This window comes from Aethalodelphis obliquidens, unplaced genomic scaffold (genome assembly GCF_003676395.1).
Source record: "Aethalodelphis obliquidens isolate GAN/ISIS:26980383/991018 unplaced genomic scaffold, ASM367639v1 scaffold6, whole genome shotgun sequence".
NCBI lineage: Eukaryota > Metazoa > Chordata > Mammalia > Artiodactyla > Delphinidae > Aethalodelphis > Aethalodelphis obliquidens.
Window position 1 is genome coordinate 32,901,674 of NW_020837950.1, and position 22,171 is coordinate 32,923,844.

The 22,171-nt window shown below is 43.7% G+C and overlaps 1 protein-coding gene across 2 annotated transcripts; it reads left to right on the forward strand.

The window, feature by feature from the left end:
* Positions 1 to 16,258: 16,258 nt before the first annotated feature.
* FGFBP1 (fibroblast growth factor binding protein 1) lies at positions 16,259 to 19,132 on the forward strand. Of its 2 annotated transcripts, none has more exons than XM_027103298.1 (2): positions 16,259 to 16,388; positions 18,029 to 19,132. In XM_027103298.1, the coding sequence occupies exon 2, from the start codon at positions 18,053 to 18,055 to the stop codon at positions 18,764 to 18,766; it is 714 nt and encodes a 237-aa protein (XP_026959099.1). In that variant the 5' UTR covers positions 16,259 to 16,388; positions 18,029 to 18,052; the 3' UTR covers positions 18,767 to 19,132. The 2 variants fall into 2 exon arrangements, with proteins under 2 accessions (XP_026959099.1, XP_026959100.1); XM_027103299.1 differs by having other exon boundaries at positions 16,263 to 16,388; positions 18,033 to 19,132.
* Positions 19,133 to 22,171: the final 3,039 nt, after the last annotated feature.

Here is a 22,171-nt window from a genome sequence, read left to right on the forward strand (position 1 = left end):
AGGCTCTGACCTTTAGAGTTATAACACTTTGCCATTCATATAGAGATAAACAGAATGATATCTGTCCTGTTTTGAGGTTTATAGGAACATTGTGACCAAACCTGTAAGAACAAAGGATTCCAGCACCAAAAAGTTTTTAACAATCAGTGCACCCCTTCCCCTTTTAGTATAAAACAAGCCTGAATTGCAACTCGGGTAAAATGGTTCTTTGAGACACTAGTCCACCATCTTCTGGGTCTGCTGCTTTCTGAATAAAGTTGCTTTTCCTTGCCTCAACACCTCATGTCTCGATTTATTGGCCTGTCCTACAGTGAGCAGTACGAGCTTGGACTCTGTAACATCGTCACAAGCTAGGGTGGGTTTTGGCACAGACCGCTTACTGACAGCGTTTCAAACTAAAACCACCAGATAGCTGTCTGGTGTTCTCTAAGGATGAAATGCAGTATCAGTCAGTGCTACTCAAAGTGTGGCCTGAGGACCAGAAGAATCACCTGGGGAGCTCTAAAAAGGCTAATTCTGACTCCACCCCACATACCCTGAATCAGAGTCTCTGAGGGTGAGGCCCAGGGATGTGTATTTTAACAAGCTTTCCAGATGAGTCCAAAGTACATAAAGTTGGCCAAGTATACCTCAAGTCACCCTGACGGAAAAGATCATTTAGAAACTAGCTTTCGTCCAAGAAATGTGGCTAAGCCCCAGTGCAAACTACAGATTTTTGGTGCCTATGTAAGGGCTGCAGAGGAAAAGGGAGAAGGTGGAGCCAGTCCTGAGAGCATGTTCATGGCTAACCCCCAGGCCCAAACCCACCATCCATCCATCTGAAATGCCTGTTTCCACTCCCATCTTCCTGAAGAAGGGGCTCCTGCACGCCTTCATTCCCTCCCTGAAACGCCACCGCCATCAAGTCAGATCAGTGACACCCACCACTTCTCCGCCCTCTTCTAAACGAGCATTTACTCTTGCTGTCTCTCCCCAGCAAGATCTCAAACCCTTGCGTACAAAGCCCAGGTCTTAAGTTCCTTTGAGTCCCCATAGCCCTTTAGAGTGTTAACCACAATTTCAGAGACGGACACCTGATTAGAGAGGTGTTTATTTGGCGTTTGTTAGGAGTGCATCCCAGGAGACACACATTAAAGATGTAACCAAGCAGGACCCTATGGGACCTTGCCAGGACAGTCACCCCTACCCCACCATGTCCTCTGCCTGCCTCTTGTTTGTAGAAAAACTTTAGTCTCCTTGGTCTTCCCCAAGTTGCAAATAATAACTGCAATCAGATAAGTGAGAAAATGCAGAAACAAAGGAAAATAGTCAAGAAAGACAAAATAATAATTGTTTAGCAATTAAACAAAGTGTATGACCTTTCGTTCCTCCCCAGGGTTCTGAGCCATGTCCTTTGAGCTGTCTTGCAGAGACTGAAACCCCCACCAGGTAGAAGAAGTTAACTGTGTGCTGCCCACAAGCCCATAGACCCCAGACCAGTTGGAACCAGAAGGTTGGTGATGTTGACTCCTGATGACCTCACCACCAACTGATCAGAAGAATGTCCATGAGCTGATGACACAGCCTGCAACCCTCTCCCTCACCCTGTCTTTGAAAACATTTCCTGCCATTTGGGAGTTCAGGTCTTTTAAGCACTAGCTGCCTGGACTCCTTGCTTGGCACCTTGCAATAAATGCTGCACTTTCCTTCACCACAGCTGGTGTTAGTAGATTGGCTTTACTGCACACGGGTGAGCAGACCCAAGTTTGTTTGATAAGAAAGAAGCGCTTGAATTGTGTTCCACCAGACTAGAAAATGGGGGAAGCTTATAAAGGCGAAAAAAAACGCACGGTGACATAAAGTTGTTTGTCAGGAATTAGAATTGGAGCCGGCAAGAAGTAAACGTGCTTGTTAAGGAAGGATTGGTTGGGGTTTGAATGAATACAGTGTTGTGAGGGACAGAGGGGATTTTGAAACTACAAGGTTGCAACTAGCAGCTGCTAGCAGATAATGTTTTCAAATGTAATGCTGGTGGTATCCTTGAGTTTGATACCATTCAGAGAAAATTCAAGTTCTCAGGGACACAGGAACATGTTGAAACCACAACCACAAAGTCCACCCAGCTCCATTTTGGATGTCTGAACCACAGTTACTCCATTTCGATATGTAAATGATCTTAAGTATGTCATCAAGAGGCAGTATGGACTGATACTGGATTGGACTCAGAGACCTCAGTTCAAATGTGCTCTCCCTTGAGAAGCAACTCAAGCTCCTTTAGCCTCATTCCCCCCTCTGTTAAATGGGGAGGGGATTATGCCCACCTCATTGGGTGGAGGTGATGGTCCTCATGATGGCTAGCACTGAGTAGCCTCAATAAAGGAGGGCTAATGTCACCTGCCAGTGACATGGTAGGCTTTCAATATATAGCAGATCATGTTTCTTTTTGAGGCAGTGAACTCCTTGTCACTGGGGGTTCAAGGAAGGCTGGTCAAGCTATCCTACCTGTGAGATGCCATGAAGAGGTGTCTCCATTCAGTTCAAAGAGGAAAGGAAAGGGAAGGTGGAACAGTAGGGAGTACCAGGATCTATCTCCCCGCTTGAAAATGAATTGCACAGGCAGAATCTGTCTGCTATAACTATTATGGAACCCTGGAGTCTACTGAAGGCTGCCGAATTCCAGAGGAAGTCTTGGATGGTAAATTATGGTTAATTTCAGTCAATTTCAACTCTGAGCTCTGTAGCCACTACCTATTCCCCCACCCCACTCCGATGGCAGCCAGTCCGTGGTGCATGAGTTCCTGGAGTAGCTTGCACACAGACATTGAGGGCAAGAATGGGCATTAAGGACCCTGTCCTTCAGATATTGGAGGTCTGTGTTCTGACCCCTGGTTTTGCTTCTAATCACAGAGGTGCAGATGCAGAAGTGAGTGGCCCTGGTTTCACTCCCTCTGAGGGCCAGCTGCATTAACGCTCGTCTTGTCTGGCTATATGGTAGTCCACAGTGCTGATAGCACAGCCTGTCCAGCAACCTTTCCAGCCACATCTTTCAACGTCCCTTCTACCTCTGGATGATGCCACCAGCTGAGCATGAGAAGGAATTGGAAACGTCTGTGGAATGTCGTGTTCATTAGCCTACTGTCAGGGGCCCTTTGCTGCCAGTGGTATGGCATCTATGACCATAAATGAACCAGATATCCAAAAATATGGTAGAGCTTTGTCTCAAATGCTACTATGGTATGGCCCAAATCTGCCACTTGCACAGAATGGCAATTCCAGTTAGGGGGTTAAGTGTCAAAGGCCATTAGAAGCCATAAGTAGGGACTTCCCTGGTGGCATAGTGGTTAAGAATCCGCCTGCCAATGCAGGGGACACGGGTTTGAGCCCTGGTCCAGGAAGATCCCACATGCTGCAATGCAACTAAGCCCACGAGCCACAACTACTGAGCCTGTGTGCCACAACTACTGAAGCCTGCGTGCCTAGAGCCCATGCTCCGTAACAAGAGAAGCCACCGCAATGAGAAGCCCGCTTACCACAATGAAGAGTAGCCCCCGCTCACCACAACTAGAGAAAGCCTGTGCACAGCAACAAAGACAAAAATAAATAAACAAATAAATTTATTTTTTAAAAAAAAGAAGAGGCCGTAAGTAGCCATGAGATGGCAGCAGAGGACACATGTTGTCTATTTGCCAGAAAAGGGCAAGGCTCACCCTTAGAGCTGTAAGGGTCCCCGTTTACCTTCAGAAAGACAGATGAACTACTGACAGTACCACATCCTGATAGCCATTCCAGTCCCCTTGGCACACAGATGTAAACCTTCCACCCAGTGGACTCCATCAGTTTTTAGTTGGGATGAGCCTTCCATAAACCAGACCCAAGCATCGTCAGGGCTTCCTGGGAGACATCTCCAGGTAGCCAAAATTGGCCCTGAGAGTAACCAAGGGAGATACAATGGATCCTGAAGGATATGGCCTCAACCTTCTTGTGTGAAGAGCACTCATCTGTGGCACCAGGCTTGATGCTCTGGAATGTTCCATTTTCATTGTTTATGAGAAATCTCTTTGCCTTTCCAACTCTGCCTTTAACATCTGAGGAGACTAATGCCGGATGGGGATCCCTGGACACAATGGTATCTGGCTGTCGTTTCTAAGGCCCTTGGTCTCCACAGGTGCCCAGGAGCAGGGAAGGAGCCATTTTTTTTAAGTGGGGTATTGCTGGGAACTGTGTCTCCAAGAAGCCAGTACCCCAAGGGCAGACTGGGCAGAGACTACCTTCCGCAGCAAAGCTCGCAGTATCAGAGAGCCGGTTTTCACCAAATCCTTGGGGTTTACAGGGCTCCAGCATAGGTAGCTTGTGGGAACTCGAGCACACCTGCTACCTAGGTCCCCAGGTATAGTTGGCAGACTTTCTGGTCACTTTGTACACAAGGCTCAACAAAATACCTGGATGAAGCCCACATTGTCTCCTGTTCCCAAACTGCCCCACTGAGTCAGGGCTTCCTACCTGGGTTGTGAGGTCTTTAGGGTAACTTTTTCTTCACTGCCTCAGGAATCAATCTTTGAGCCTCAGTCCCCAGGACTCCCAAGAATTGACTTGGTGACTGATGCCCAATATCCTCAGGACTGCTAAGTGCTCTCTCCACCCTGCTTCGACATTAGCCAGTCTATTCCGAAGCTGCCACCACCTGCCCTTTATGGGAACCTCTCAGCAGGAAGGCATCCACGTAGTCATATCCTGAAGGGAGAAAGCCTTGTCCAGTTACTTGGCTCACCCACTGATGACAAATACTAGGACAGTACATATGTTTTGGACATCCAAGTGATCTTCCAAGCAAACTGACCTTTGACACTTGGTACCAAAGAGACTGAGAAAAAGGCATTAGCCATGTCCAAGGCAGAATACTGACAGAATGTATAATATTTAGCTACAAGCAGACAAAGTTGACAGGCTGGGCCTGTAGAGGCAACACCTGAATTTTGTTGGCTATAACTGACTGTGGAAACGTTCATTTTGGACTTCATGTGAGGAAGAAATGACCTTCCAGTGTGTTAAGCCCCCGAGATTTGGGGCTTTATTTGTAACAGCGACTGCATTACTCATTTATACACTCTGCTACGTCACAGTCTCTAGGACTTTTAAGAGACACATGAGCTGTCTGAGCTTTATTTAGGAACATCAGTAAATATTTGTCAAATTAATTGAATGAATGGATTTAAACTGATGGCATTGAACTGTATCATCTCTCACATATACTCCTCCTCTTCCATTCAGAGACTCAAAGTTTATTTGAACGTTGGGCCAGTTTGGACACTGGGCCAATTATTGACCTTTTTAACAACAATATCACTGTCTGCGGGAAGGGTTTAAGAAATGCCTGAGAAGTGCATTGGGGTAAGGGGTCTAAGTGCTTTGAGTTTAACGGCTAAGAAATATGTGAGCACAAAAAATCCCATGCTGTGTGTCTAGTTGCAAATATATGCAGGTTTCTGAGCTCCACAGCAATGGCAATTTATAATCAGCATAAAGAAACCCTTTGAAGGACTTTTTCTGCCTGGAGAGCTCAAGTCTGAGGCCATCCTGGAGGCAGCTGGGGGGTCTTGTGTCTGTTCTTTAACAATATATATTTTATATTCCCCTGAAGTCATGTATCCATCAATGTTTTAGAAATCAGATTTGGAGAAGACTTCAGACCTGCTAAAGATAGTGACCATTTTATGCAAAGGCACATGTCCCCATCCTTTCTCCAGCCTTTGAATCATTCACCCTGCACCCATACCTCCCAGGAGCATCTGTTCTCTTTCTGCCTCTCCTTCCTTTCTCAGCCCCCAGGCTGTGAACTGAAGTCATACCAGGATTTTCTATGTGCAGTTCTATCTCCTGAATTTTTTTTCAAGAATCCTGCACTCATTTGCTGTCAGGCTTAATCTGGGGTTGTGGTGCCACAAAAAGATGAAAAAAAAAAATCTTTTTCTATCAGAGGAGAAAGAACACTGTAACTGGAGTAGGAGATCTGGGTGTAGCTGAAAGGATGGCGTTCTGAGACTTTAGGGAAGTCCCATAAGTCACTTTTCTCATCTTTATTTTAAGCATAAAAGCCACTCCTTACAGCGTTGTTATAAAAATCTAATGTAATAATATACACTAAGCATAACAATGACATGGTGCTATGTGGATGTGTAGTCTGGTTATCACTCAAGTAGAAAAGAGATGCAAATATTCAAAAAGGAAGAAAAAAACCTCCTCATATCCCAGTGTGGTCTTCCAGGATAAGATCACCACAAGGCGGTGATATGGAGTCACCAATGCTTCTGAAAACTGGTAACAGGAGGCTTCCGATCATACTGAGGACAAAGGTCTAAACTAGCCTAAACAGAGCCCGTAGCCATGAGCATCTGTTGTAAAAGTTGGTTGTTATAAGTTGGAGTCTAAGACAAATTCAACCATTGAATTCATTCAAGTGATTGTTTTTTTTGTTTCTTTTGTTTTTTTGCGGTACATGGGCCTCTCACTGTTGTGGAGCACAGGCTCCGGACGCGCAGGCTCAGCGGCCATGGCTCACGGGCCCAGCCACTCCGCGGCATGTGGGATCTTCGCGGACCAGGGCACGAACCCGTGTCCCCTGCATTGGCAGCTGGATTCTCAACCAGTGCACCACCAGGGAAGTCCTGTGAGGTGATATCTCACTGTGGTTTTGATTTCATTTCCCTGATGATTAGTGATGTTGAACATCTTTTCATGTGCCTGTTGGCCATCTGTATGTCCTCTTTGGAAAAATGTCTATTCAGTTCTTCTGCCCATTTTTTAATCGAGTTGTTTTGATGTTGAGTTGTATGAGCTGTTTATATACGTTGGATGTTAACCCCTTATTGGTCATATCATTTGCGAATATCTTCTCTCATTCAGTAGGTTGTCTTTTCATTTTGTTTGGTTTCCTTCGCTGTGCAAAAGTTTTTAAGATTAATTACATCCCATTTATTTATTTTTGCTTTTGTTTCCTTTGCTTTAGGAGACGGATCCAAAAAAATATTGTTGCGATTTATGTCAAAGAGTGTTCTGCCTATGTTTTCCTCTAGGAGTTTTATAGTATCCGGTCTTACATTTAGGTCTTTAATTCATTTTGAGTTTACTTTTGTATATGGTGTTAGAGAATGTTCTAATTTCATTTTTTTAAAAGTAGCTGTCCAGTTTTCCCAGCACCACTTATTGAAGTGTAATCTTAAAAGTAAGGAAACATAAAATAGAAGAAAAATAGATATGCCTCCCTATAACTGTAGCCTTGTCGAAATTCCCCAGGATCATAGCACCCACTGCCTTAAAGCAGCCCATATTGGGCATAGATGCAACATAATGAATAACAAATTAAAATTAAAATTAAAATAGCTTTTGGCACTTATAACTTTGCTTGATAGAATTGGACCCAATGAGCCCCCATTAAAATAGTTAATATGGGGCTCAATGTAAGTTAAAACAGGACCTTCAGAGATGAAAACTTATTATATAAAACCTAATTAATGAAAGGATGATTATCCCTACTTCTCCATTGGACAGCCCAATTTTGCCTGCTCTTAAATCTGGAAAAAATAAAGGGCACCTCCTTGTAGATTACTACAACTTTAATGCTGTGTTGCCATCCACCAAGGCCCTCATACCCAATATTCAGTATTATTAAAATTACTCTACTCCATGCCTAAAGGGAAGTCTAGTAGAGGTTGCTACTGTCTGAGCCACTGTAGAGATCAGTGGAGATTATGGCGTTCCCCAGGAGACTCTTGCCTCACATCAGTCAATCGCCTCGGGCCCCTGGGTAGAGGACCATCCTCTCCTCAGTGCCTCTTCCTGCTGCCACCTCCTGCTTACCCACACAATCTCCTGCCTTGTGTTTCCTATGCAACCCCCATAACCAGTCCTTCCCCTTAATTACACATGATACCACTAATCTTTACATATACTGTACTCACTTATTCGTTTATATCCTCTAACAGCATAACTGCCAGGCCTACCACCTTGAACCAAGGTACGTACACAAAGACATTATTGTCAAACTCTTAATGATTTCCAACTCCACCAAGGTACTGTTAGAAACCTCCCCAAATTCCAGATCTATTTTCTTGGATTACATCATATAAATTGAAAACCTGTTTATGGACTGGCCTACAAGAAATCCATACACCTCTACTTGTGTTCCTCTATTTTACTTTCATAACAAAATGTTTTCTTTGCTGTTTGGGGCAACTTATGCCCTACTCCCTAAAAATCTCCATGATCATCACACCAAGATTTCCTTATATGATGTTAAAACATCAGAGGATAGATTGAATTAATTTTTTTAATATTCCGCATTTTATGATGCTTCCATATTTTGCAGGGCCTTGTAAACTTGAGGAGAGACTGCCCCTCCCAGGGTAGTTAATTCCTAATGATAGCAAACAACTTAATTGGGAGCATACCTCTCATTTGCAAGTTAAGCACCTCCTTTATTCAGCACTCATACATCAGGCCGATATTCTCCCTGCCCTAAATCCATCCAGGGCCTTGTACAAGATAGCTAGGGAGACCCCTGTACCCCAGATCCCACTGGAGCTATTCAAATGGCCAATCCAAAGCTCATTACCAGATGCTTCTCCATGTGGCCTGGCATGGCATGGCATGCCCCCTTCTCGTGGAAAATGTAAGTTATAAATTCTTTTTTCAATAGTTTTATACTCTCCATATAGTCACTTAGTAAATTCCTTAAATTAAAATATCAAAGGTACGTTTTGAGACAGTGGTCCTATACAACCCTTGCCTTCCATGAGTTATAAGAAACTTCCAATAGATTCTCAATTTTGTTTCTGTTGTTTTCAGTTTTTTATTATTATAATCAGAATAATCTTGATAAATACAGAATCCAATTCAATCCAATAAACATTTGCTAAGTGCTTTCTAAGCTTCATTCTTGAGCTCTGGGCTAGGGATGTCAGTAGCCAGGGTGATGATGTTGGCAAGCCCATGAATGAACCAAAACAAGGTGACACCTCAACTGTAATAATGGTGAAGTCTGTAAAAATTTATGAGAACCCAGATGAAGGAACAGTGAATTCTGTTGAAGGCACAGGGAGTCCGGCAGAGAGAGAATTTGCAAGGTAGATATGGGTGGAATGGAATTTCAGGCAAAGATAACAGTTTGGCAGAGGCAATGTGTCCTGAAACAGGACATGTGGGGAGAAGAGTGGACAGTAAGATATAGCGGGAGCCCGGGGACACATGTAGGATGTGGTGGGTATTGACCTTGAAGTTGGCTAGGATTAAGATGGGAAAGACCTCATATGTCAGACTCAGAAATTTGGACCTTTTCTGTAAGCAGCTGAAAAGCATCAGAGGCCTGAGGCTGGGATGTGATGAGATGTCGCCACTACAGCAATCCTCAGAGAGTGAGCTGTCAACTGAGCTGGCAGTCTTGAAGCTGGGAGCCAAATCACTTTCACCTTGCATTCCACACAGTGACTAATACTGTGCTTTACATAGAGCGGTTACTGAGTAATCATTGAATAAATACTGTTCTTTTCTCTCCAGCCGTTGAGTTCTCTTAACCAGTTGAAGGCTCTTGAGAAATTCTCCCTGCCTTTGGCTAGGTCAGATGTCTCCACCCTGGGCATTCCAGTCTTCCCTCCAACATTTCAATCACCCCTACATTGTTGTGACTGGTATCCTTATCTTGCCCCCCTAATTCCATCTTCTTGAGGATCGTGTCATTCTTGACTGCATTTCATTCAATGACAGAGTGAGCCTGGGACATGCAGTGCTTCATGAGTGCTCTCTGGATGAATGGAAGAATGAACGAATGACAGAAGAATGACAGATTGAGTGACAGAACGAATGTAGTCTGGGAAGAGGCCAGCGCTGCTCTTCCTGGAGACAACAGTCTCTTATCTCCCTGCCATCCTGTCTTCTCCTTATAGCCCATAGCAGGCAAGAGTGCTTTGCTCTTTGGGCGTGGGTACCGTTTGCCCCTGTGCCATCACAGGCCTTTTCAGAGCTGTTTTCTGATGTCTTTCATCTAAACCTCTTCATCTTTTCATGTGACAGAAGCAGCAAAACATGCCCACGTGCACAGTGACTCACAGCATTAATGCAAAGAGCAACTTGTCTTCTCTCTTTTCCACATTCCCAGGATGGCAACTGATGCTCTTTCTAAAAAAAGAGACTGAGGGTTAGAGGCACAGGTTAGAGACTGATAATTCCAAAGGAAGACTCTCTGAGGCCTTCTGCCCCAAGATGCAGAGGTGGCAGGCATGCATATGTATGTGTACCCATATGTGATGTATCTGCACGAGAGTGTGTGGGTGTATGTGTATGTGTGTGTGCATATGTGTAGAGGTGCACAGCAATTTGTGTGCTTTGGAAATTTTATCCAAAAGAAGCAGACTTCTTTAAAGAATGAATTAGATGTTTTAGAGTGATTTCCTTTAAAGAATAAAAAAAGATATGAAAAACTTAGAAATAATCAGTGAACTTAACTTGTATGGAGAGTTTATTATAAAACACTAAAAAAAATTTTTTACACACTACTATATTTAAAACGGATAACCAGCAAGGACCTACTGTATAGCACAGGGAATTCAGCTCAATATTCTGTAACAACCTAAATGGGAAAAGAATTTGAAAAAGAATAGATACATGTATATGTATAACTTTTAAAAACTTTTTGTTTTATATTGGAGTACAGTTGTTTAACAATGTTGTCTTAGTTTCAGACATACAACAGTGATTCAACTATACATATATCTATTCTTTTTCAAATTCTTTTCCCAATTAAGTTGTTACAGAATGTTGAGCAGAGTTCCCTGGGCTATATAGTAGGTCCTTGTTGGTTATCCATTTTAAATATAGCAGTGTGTACATGCATGAATCACTTTGCTGTACATCTGAAACTAACAGAACAATCAACTATACTCCAATATAAAATAAAAAGTTTTTAAAAAGTATATATAAGGCTTTGAAACAGCTGTACTACTTGAGAAAACAAACCTTCTAAAACCTTTAATTATTATGAGTTCGATCTATTCAAGATTGTTGATATTCTACCATTTTAACCTACCACAAACAGCAATTTCATTTGGTTTAACTTAACTCAAAAACCATGAGTTACCTTTTAGATGGATTCAGAATCAAAACCAAGCATTGCACATGACTTTGAAAAAAAATAGTTTCCATGTTATGAGGTGTGACACAGGGCACTCCTTTAAGATAAATAAAAATGAATACATTTTCCTTTTGCAGCCATACAGAATGCTGCACTATCAACTCTTCACTGACTCTTTTTGTTCTAAAGTAAAACTTTAGTGGTATATGTCATTTGATTTGCTGCACAGGAATACTTAAATCTCATGCATAATGAGCAGTTTAAATTTGTAGTGTAAATACTCTTCTGTAGGTCTATGATGAATGCTTCCTGTCAGGCTGGTTATATTTTAGCTGAGGTTTACTTGGCCAATTTCCTCATTTTCTGACAATGAATAAGTTTTTAATGCACAAAATTTAACCAAAAAATTAATATTGCTTTGACACAGTGACGAAGCATTTTGTCTGTATATGAGGTTATTTTTGAAGGAGGGACTAATTTGTGAGCAAATTTGACCTGATAAAATGTACAGTTAAGACTCACCACAGTACAAAATCGCACCCACTGGTATATCTCTGATGACTGCATCCCAGGGGCCAGCCCTCTAGGTCAAGGAACCATGTAGTAGTAACATGCATGAGAGTAAAATCAGCTTTTTTTTTTTTTTTCGCGGTACGCGGGCCTCTCACTGTTGTGGCCTCTCCCGCTGCGGAGCACAGGCTCCGGACGCGCAGGCTCAGCAGCCATGGCTCACGGGCCCAGCCGCTCCGGGGCATGTGGGATCCTCCCGGACCGGGTCACGAACCCGTGTCCCCTGCATCGGCAGGCGGACTCTCAACCACTGCGCCACCAGGGAAGCCCTAAAATCAGCTTTTGAACTTCAAAATTATCAGAGACCAGACTGCCTAAGACATGTGTTTAACCACTTGTGTTCAGACTTTCTATGGAACCCCCAAAGAAAACCTGCTATCCATCATTTAAATCTTTGATGAAAAGAAGAATGACATAACCCCAATCTAATCACGAGAAGCACACCAGACAAATTCCGAACGGGGCACATTCTCAAAGCCCCTGAGCAGTACTCCTGAAAACTGACAAGGTCATCAAAAACAAGGAACATCTGAGAAACCGTCACAACCAAGAGAGGCCTAAAGAGTCACGTCTATTAAATGTCACGTGGAATCTTGGATGGGTTCCTGGACCAAAAAAAGACCGTTAGGAGTTGAAAACATGTTCACACCAAAACCTGCACACAAATGTTTATAGCAGCTTTTTTCATAGGTGCCAAAATGTTGGAGCCACTGAGATGTCCTCCAAGAAGTGAATGGATAAATAAACTGTGTCACAAACAGACAATGGAATATTATTCACTGCTAAAAAGAAATGAGCTATCAAGCCAGAAAAAGACACACAGGAACCTTAAGATCATATTACTGAGTGAAAGAAGCCAATCTGAAAAGAATAAATTCTGCACAATTCCAACTCTATGACCTTTTTGAAAGGCAGAACTATGGAGACAGTAAAAAGATGGGATATATCCAGCAGTTGCTGGGAGGGAGGGGTGAATAGGTGGATCACAGAGGATTTTTAGGGCAGTGAAAATACTATGTATGATACTATAATTGTGAAAACATGTCATTATATCTTCATCAAAATCCATGGACTGTACAACACCAAGAGTGAGCTACTATGAAAACTATGGACTTGCAGTAGTTATGATGTATCGAAGAAGGTTCATCACCTGTAACGACTGTACCGCTCTAGTGGAAAATATTGACAGACTGGGCAGCTGTGCTCGTGAAAGACAGGGTTGATATGGGAATTTTCTGTACTTTCTACTCAATTTTTCTGGGAACCAAAACTACTCTTAAAAATAAAGCCTATTGGGCTTCCCTGGTGGCGCAGTGGTTGAGAGTCCGCCTGCTGATGCAGGGGACACGGGTTCGTGCCCCGGTCTGGGAGGATCCCACATGCCGCGGAGCGGCTGGGCCCGTGAGCCATGGCCGCTGAGCCTGCGCGACCGGAGCCTGTGCTCCGCAGCAGGAGAGGCCACAACAGTGAGAGGTCCACGTAACGCAAAAAAAAAAAATAAATAAATAAATAAAAATAAAGTCTATTGATCATTTTTAAAAAGAACATTAGGTAAAAAGTAAGGAGGGCTGAACAAAATATGGACTTTAGTAAAAACATAGCAATATTTGTTCAATAGTTTTATAAATGTAGCATTATAATGCAAAAAGTTGATGATCGGGGAACCTGGGTGAGATGTAGGGCAAAGGAACTGTCTTTGCAAACATTTTTTAATAATACTATTCTAATATTTTTAAATATATGTATTAAAGAGAGAGAAGTTTACAATTTATCAAAGTGTGGGTACATTACTTTGTTTTTAATAAAAATATTAGAAGTGGCCTCCATTTTGTCTTCCTCTAATTCTATGTCATCTGTACCACAAGGATCCAGAGTCAATTCTCCAGGAGTCAGGGAACCCCTCAGTCCTGGTAGTATGGGGAGGTGGGGAGAACCTGTAGTGGGCAGCCTTGCTGGGGCTCCAAACCTGCTTCGGTTCCCCAGTGCACTGTAGTGCAAGTGTATCATTTTCTCAGTATATCGAGCTGTGAGTTAATGTGTGGGTACATCCTTAGCACAATGCTGGCACTCTGTAAGCACTCACTGGAGGAATGGCAGTCTATTTCTCTCCATGAACATCCATAAAAAGAGGGACATGGGGAAGGATCAGGGGACAAATGACACCAACAGATAGATGATATTTGATCTGGATCTTGAAGGATGAGCCAATGTGTTCCTGGCAAAGTAGGACTGGAAGGGCATTCCAAGTAAAGGGAACAGCAGGAGCAAAAGCAGGAAGGGGACAAGCTCACCAAGTATTTAGGACACGGTGGGTGAGGGGTTTAGTGTGGCCAGATTGGACTCTGTGTGTGTGTGTGTGTGTGTGTGTGTGTGTCTAGAAATGAGTTTGAAATAACAGCCTGAGCTAACAGGGAGAGGGCTCCACAGCCTGGTCTAATATTGTGTCCCCTGTTTGGAAAAGAAAGATCAAGGCGGAAGTTGGGAAGGGATCACAGGAAGGCCAAAGGTCCATGGGAAACCAGTGGGGGAAGTTCCATGTTCCCTGCCAAAGCTTAGAGTCACTTCTCAGAAAAGATCCTGGAGTCCACATGTTTCCTTCTAAATTTGCTTTGTGTCCTGACCTATTGTCTTTATCCGGAAAGAATCTGGCTGCCACTTGAGGATCAAGATGATTTTCTTGTTTTACAGGAGACCACCTTGGTCTATATCTCCTTGTGGAACAAAGCATCTTTGTCTTGCTTGGGTCCAAATAATCCCTCAAAATACCACAATGTGAATGCCTGTTTGTGCAGGTCATGGTTCAATAACGTGTTTGTCAGAACAGTGGGAATGGATCTCCAGGTGAGCCAATTTTACATGAGGCATGGAGTTTGGGGAAATAGCCTACTTTGATGGAATTCATGAAGAAACCCATTGAACCACTGAATGAACCAGTCAACATCCACAACTCTGTGACCTTGGATTCTTGAACAGGTAGAACTTGGATGGAATCCAACCACCGTTACAACTTTTTGTATCTTTTGTTTTAGAAAATTTCAATTAGAAGCCAATTCCATGTACACACAGCTGCATGTTGGGAATCTCTTAAAAATTTATGAAATGTCCATTAAAAAAAAAAATGTGTATGGAATTCCCTGGTGGCGCAGTGGTTGAGAGTCCGCCCGCTGATGCAGGGGACGCGGGTTCGTGCCCCGGTCTGGGAAGATCCCACATGCCACGGAGTGGCTGGGTCCGTGAGCCATGGCCACTGAGCCTGTGCGTCCGGAGCCTGTGATCTGCAGCGGGAGAGGTCACAGCAGTGAGAGGCCCGCGTACCAACAAAACAACACAAAACAAAATGTGTATGTGAAAAAATTTCATTAGTTCTGAAGATACTGACCTCCATGCCAACATGTTTTCAGTCACCTGGCACTGAGTGTTGACATTTAGGTATCAGGAACTACACAGTTTGCCTCAGTCCCCACCACTCCTTATTGTTCCTGTCCCAAAGGCAAAGGTCACTTGCCATTTATTATTTATTATTATTATAGCTCTTGTGCTACTGTTTTCCTTACAGCTGAGTCAAGAAGAAAATGAAGAGTTTCTTATGCCCAAACATCATGAAAAGTAAAGTAACAAAACATAGTGAGGTCCACATCTTTGTGGAAGTGAGTTCTTTTCATATGCTCAACATGGAAACAAAATATATCTGTTTTTAAAGAATACAACTGAAGGCCATCTTATGAACCATATCTGTTCTGCTTCACTTGATGTTAATAGCTCAGCCTCCTACATAATTTAGTATGAAACCCTAAATGAGGTACTGTTATTGTCAGCTATCAATAGATGAACACATGGAGGGTCAGAGAAGTCAGGATCACAGCTAAATAAATGCTGTATCCAGGGTTCCACGAGGTTATCCTGCTACTAGACTCTGCCTAGAGAAGGCTCACCAGAGTGAGGTCCCCACCCGTGACCAAAAGGTGAATACTTTGAACAAAAACCCAGATCAGAATTTCCTCTTTACCAGCCTCTCAAGGCCTGAGGATTCCTCTGCCCACACAGTAACTTCAGGTGCTTCAGAGAAAACAGGATTTCAGACACTGAGATGGCTTCCCCAGCTCAGTCCCTCATTCACCGAATGTTTACAGAGTGCTGGGTAAGAAGAGATCAGACAGTGGGGCCCAGGAGTCCAGGCTTTAAACTCTAGGCTCCACATTCCCCTGGTCCTGTGAACTTGGACCAGCCCTGAATATCTCCAAGCTCCAATATTCCATCTGTAAAATGGGATGAATTATATGTTACCATATCATGGAGGGGCTGTGATAAGAATTAAGGGAAAGCTTTGAGTAAAATGGACCTATTGTTTATAACCTCCCCCACAGATTTTTCTGTTGGGATTCTCATCCCTTCATGGAGGGTCTTTGCAAGGCTGAGCTGTCCTCAACTGGCTGCCAGGGGAAAGGGAAAGGGCTTGGAAGAACCAGGTCTAATGCCATGCACGTAACCCGCCTCCCACAGGATTACACCAACCACTTTCCCTGCAGGAACTGGCTGTCTCTGAAGGGGTGTGGCTGGGAGGAGTGTGAATAAAGCTACACAAGTATATGAGCTGTAAAAACCCTGCTGCCTGGGCTCTTATATAAAGGACTTTCACTGCCTCACTGCGGATGAGACAGCAGTAAGTCTTCAAGCTCCCTCTCACATCTGGATCGTACTGGACCTGCAAACTCAGAACAAGGTAAGAGCCTGGCTTTCTTAAGAGTTTCATTACCTGTCCCCCTTCCAGCTCCCATGAGGACCTCAGGTTCCTGGGGTCTGGATCCCCTCACGGACACATGGGGACTGAGTCCCAATGCCGTGAGGAATGAGTGGGTCTTTATCGAATATCCCTAGCTCCCATCCCAACTTCATTTCGGAAGCTCACAGTCTGTGACTGTCTCCCCTTTATCAGTCCTAAAGAGAGGCCATATGCCCAGGGTAGAATGAGATCAGACCTAGAACTGCCTCTTTTTAAACAAAATTCTGTATTCTTTTCAAATGGAGCACTGATAACATGAGTTATCATCATAAACTAAGCCAAACCAAATGAGTTGTTCATAATTGCTTTTTTATTTCTTGCCAATATTTTCTGAAAGGCAGAGTAAGGTGAAGGCAAGAGGTATGCAGTGAGGGAGGGGTGGCATAAAGGACCAGAGAGAGAAGTTCTGGCTGCCTGTCCCAGCTTTGTCACCTGCCCACTGTGGGACCTTGGGCAATTTATTTACCAGTCTGGACCTTAACTGTCACATCTGTTGCCTGGTGGTGATGGATTTTTACCTACCAGGAAGGGCTCTTGTGCTAATTAACAAGGTGAGAATGAAATACAGGTCAAGGGCTCTGGCACGTAGCTGGTGTCATATAGAAATGCTAATTCTCTTCTTTGAAATGTGGTTTTTGTTACCCACCTGATAAAATCTATGCAGTTTAGTGTAGCAGCTAAGGTCATCCTATTTATAAAATGATTTATTTTTAAAAGCATTGATTGAGGACTTTCTCTATGCCAAGCACAGTGCCTCAACAGTCTAAATGCTGTGATAGAAATTCACCTCTATTCCCCTGGTTCACTTTGCCCAGTCAATTCGGATGACCTACTCCTCCTTCATGCCTTTCCTTAGGCTCTTACTGAATCCCAGATACCCCTCCTCACAAACCCACCCATCTCAGAAGGTCCAAGCCTCATGCATGTTTAACCTTGTGTCAAGCATCACCTTTCATGTCACTTACCATGTCCTTTCTCATTGTGTGGTCATCTGAGTCCGTGTAGGACAGTGAGATAGAAATTCAGTCCACTGCAGCTGGAAGAGAGTTGACAATTATCTCATCCAGCATCTTGATTTCCAGATAAAGGATTTGAGACCCAGAGCGGGAGAGTGACTTGGCCAAGATCAAGTTGGGGACACAGTTGGGACAGACTCCTGATCAATGCTCTTTAGATTCCCCAAAGAGTTGCCTCTAAGTTTTTAAGATGTGAAACTTTCTTATTCACCTTGATAAATTCAACATCTAGTCTAGTGCACGGCCAGTAGTAGGTGCCCCATGAATGCTTACTGACTGGTGAATGAAGGAGTGAGGAGTAACTGAGTGGATGAGGGAGTGAGAGTTAATGAGGTTCAGAGGGTGGGGAAGAATGAATGAAGAGTAGGAAGTTTCTGACATTCAAGACTCAAGTCATGCAGACATGTGAATACACAGGCTGCTTGTCTACTAAGTCCAGGAAGTAGAAGGTTCCTTGATCCCACTCCAAAGCAGGCAGCCATGTGTCAGGCTGGAGGGAGGGTCATCTCGCAGCCTAGTACTGCTGGACTGCTGCCCAGCACTGACTCACCTGCTTTTTGTCAGACAGGTTCCCACCAAGTTGAAGCCATGAGGATCCACAGCCTCGCCCTGCTCTCCTTCCTCCTTCTGGCTGCTCCAATGCTCTTGGTGGAGGCCAAAAAGGAAGGGAGGAATAGACAGGGCAGCAAAGTCGGCCCAGATAAACTGCATACTCTAGGCGCGCCCCAGACTGAACCAAGCAGCCAGCCACCCAAGCGCCTGACCAAAGGCAAGTTCATCACCCAAGACCATGCCGACTGCAAATGGGTGGTGACCAAGCAGGAGGAGGGCATTGCCCTGAAGGTCGCATGTACCCGACAGGACAACGAGTTTTCCTGTTTCTTCACCGGCAATCCAACCTCATGCCTAGAATCAGACAAAAAGAATGCCTACTGGAAACAAATTGGCCGGAATCTGCGTTCGCAGAAGGTCATCTGTGGTGATGCCAAGAGCATCCTGAAGACCAGGGTGTGCAGAAAGAAGTTTCCAGAATCCAACCTCAAGCTGGTTAACTCCACTCTGATTAGGATCAAGAAACCCAGCCAGGAGTTAACGGAGCCCTCTCCCAAGGAGCAGAGCAAGGTCAAAGTGACCACCCCCATCAGCCCAGCAAAGACCCAGACCATGAACACCAAAGATCCTGAGTGTGTGGAAGACCCAGACTTGGTAAACCAGAGGAAGATGGCCCTGGAGTACTGTGGGGAGTCCTGGAGCTCTTTCTGCAAATTCTTCATGTCCATGGTACAGGGCAGTTCATGCTAATGAGGTCAAAAGAGAACAGAATCCATTAGGAGGTGTCACGTCAAAGCCCTTCCATATGCTGTAAAGATCTCCCAGTTCCCTGTAAGATGAACATTTGTGCTGTAGGAGTGCAATGGATTATTTAAACAGATTTTATAATTTTTGTTTCTGTATTTTGGAATTTGTTTTATATTCATTTCCTTACATGTGATTTTAAGAGGCTGTGGACCTCTCTATGCTTCCATGGCCCACAAAGCTATGTTTCTATGAGCAGTAAGGAATAGTCTTTGAGCTGAATGAGTCAGAGTGATGATTTCAGTGCAATGCTCTTTCTGCCCAATTACCAAATGTAATAAAGCTCTGTGCGTTTTTCAGGAATATGTTCAACCATTGTTTGGTTTCTCTATGTTGGTTCCAATAAACTCATAAACTGGTCCTCATATACCAGTAGAGAAAAAAATCCTGTTCATCACTCATCCCAAATCATCCCATAAGGTGGCCCATTCCTGAATCCCTATCTTCATACTTTCATGCTTTGGTCTGTGGTATTTGATACTTACTGAACTGATTTCAAGTGGGACACCTGGAGCATAATGTGATGAAGACACCTGTCAGGGGCTCACAGATGGTAAGAGGGGAGGCAAGATTTGAACCCAGGCTAGAGGAACACCCTCCTCTGATTCAAGTCCGGGCTGCCCATGACCACTTGCCATATGTGGGACTCCTGACCTTGGGGAGCTCATTTCAGGCCTGGGGGAGATGGGTCTAGGTAAGTACAGTGCCCTGAGATGAAGACTCCAATACAAGGGAGAAAGGCAGGGTGGAAAACCAGAGAGAAGAGGCAGAAATTTCTGGAAGATCTCAGGTTGAGCTTCACAGAAGAGGTGATACTGGGGTTGGAATTTGGAGAGAGTATCTTTAGGTAGGAAATGGGCAGAATGGAGGCACATTAGGCAGATGACACAGGTATGAAAGCAAAGAGATGAGAAAAATCCTAAAAGATGGGAAAGGCCACATGGGTAGAAGGTGGTGGGATGCAGGGGTGACATTGCTGTTAGTCATTTACATGTTAGTCTGAAAGATCTCAAGGGGTTTAAATTCAAGACCTGGGGAGAGAAAAGGATGTAGCCCCAGTGTCGTGTCACAATTCCACAAAGAACAAAAAGTGAGGAAGAGAAGTTGGTAAAAGTACTGTTCTCTGGAGTCTTTATAGAGTTGATGTCAGGGAGGAATGGCAGATGGAGTGGAAGAGGGGCCTCCTACACTCACCAGCCTACCAGGACCTACATGGAGGGTTGTCAATGACCACCCAGAGTGTGACAGCCTCAGAGTACATTTGGATATCGTCCTCAACATCATCAACACTAATAGTTCTCTCTCACTCGCTGTGCACCAGACACTGTGCTAAGCACTTTCCATGGAGTATGAGTGCATTCATTCACTCACTCATTCACCCAGCACATAATTTATTGTACATCAACTCTGCCAGCCCCTGTCCTAGGGGCTGGAGAGACAGTAGTGCACCAGGGATGAACGCTCTGCCTCCATGGAGCTACCAGTGGGGAAAGAGACCAAAAACTCACAAATATACAAGTGACAGAGAGGAAAAGTCAAGGAGGAGAAAGGGGTGAAAGCAATGGATGGTCACCAGCCTTAGATGAGATGGTCAAGGGAGGCCTCTCGGTGGAGGTGACTTTTGAGGTCAGACCCAAATGCAGTGAGGAATCAAGCCAGGTGACTATGTGGAGTAAGAATGTTCTAAACAGTCAGTGCAAATGTTCTGAAATTAATTAATGAGCTATGAGCTCCTACTATGTACCAGGTATGGTTCTAGGGGATGAAAATAACAGCAAACAAAAAAATTTCTATCTTAGTGGTGCTTATATTCCAATGACTGGATTCTGCTTGGCGTGTTCAGAAACATTAAAGATGGCAGTGTCATTGCAGGGCAGGACCCAGGACCTGACCTGTGAACCTGACTCCCACTCTCAAGAGAACTGAACCACCACCCCAGATCCTCCCTAAGCTCCCTCTAGCCACACCACGGGAAGGACATTTCCCTTGAAGGTCTACACAGATTGTCAACCCTGTGGCCACTGCTCCCTCACTCACACATCTCAATTCTACTCACACATCTCCTGAGATAGGAAAAGACGGTTAAACAGTTCCAGGGGTCATTAAATAATAACTCTGGTCCGGTCTGGGTGACATAAATATTGGAGAACCGATTAGACCAGACCGAAAGCCATCTTATATTCCATTCCAGGCCCTGAAGTTGTTGGTTCTTCTGGTTCACTACTGGCCTTTGGCCACTGGCAGAGCTGGGAGGAGGTCTGTCCAACGTGGTGGAGTCAGCTGGACCTGGGCTAGAGGTTTGCCTCTAACATCTCCCAACTAAGGTTTCTGAGCCAATTATTTAACCCTCTGGGATCCAATAAGTTCATCTCAACAATGAGAATCATTTGGATGATGATAACACTGCTGGAAAAAGGAAGAAGAAAGAAAGAAAAAAGGAGGGAAGGAAGGGAGAAAGGAAGGGCAACAACGGGGAGCAGAATAATAATAATAAAAGTCTATTGATAGTATTATTGGATTGCTTAAACCAAAGCAATCCAGAAGCTGCTCTATCTTCAGACTTTGCAATTACCCAGGTTAATGAATCACCTTACCGTTAAACTTTTCTTAACGGGGATAATGAAATCAGCTTTAGAGCTGTTGTAAGACATTCATTGGTCAATAAATCTAAAGAACCCAGTGCCCCATGGCTTACACAATGGGTATTCTACACATCTGACCGTCTAAAGTCCATGGCACAAGAATGGCTTGTGGATGTAGCTCAGAACTTCCTTATGTAAATTCTTCAAAGTGTAAGTTTTCTTTTTTGTAGCACAATAAGCAAAGGGTAGCAACCATTATTTATCAGTTGTATGTGACTGTGGCTTTGCCCCGTTCTCTCTCTCTCTTTTTTTTAAAAGATATCTCGATTTATTAATGATAATTGAAAAATACAATAAAAACACATTGTAACAAGGAAATACCCCAGAAAAAATTTTAAATCAAAGATATAAGAAGAAAAGAGAGAGTATATAAGGAAATAAGAAGATCAGTCTAGAACCTTGCTACTCAAGGTGTGGTCCCAGACCAGAAGTATTGACATCTCTTGATACCTTGTCAGATATAAAGATTCTCAGGCCCCATTCCAGATCTATTACGTTGAAATCTGCATTTTAATAAGATCCCCAGGTGATTTGGGTGCACACTAAATTTGGAGAAATTTATAAGATCCAATACATTAGTTAGGATGCTTTTGGTTTCAAGTACGAGAAAACCATTTCAAAGCAGCTTTAAATATAAGGATAGTTTGTGGTTTTTTTAACATCTTTATTGGAGTATAATTGCTTTACAATGGTGTGTTATTTCCTGCTT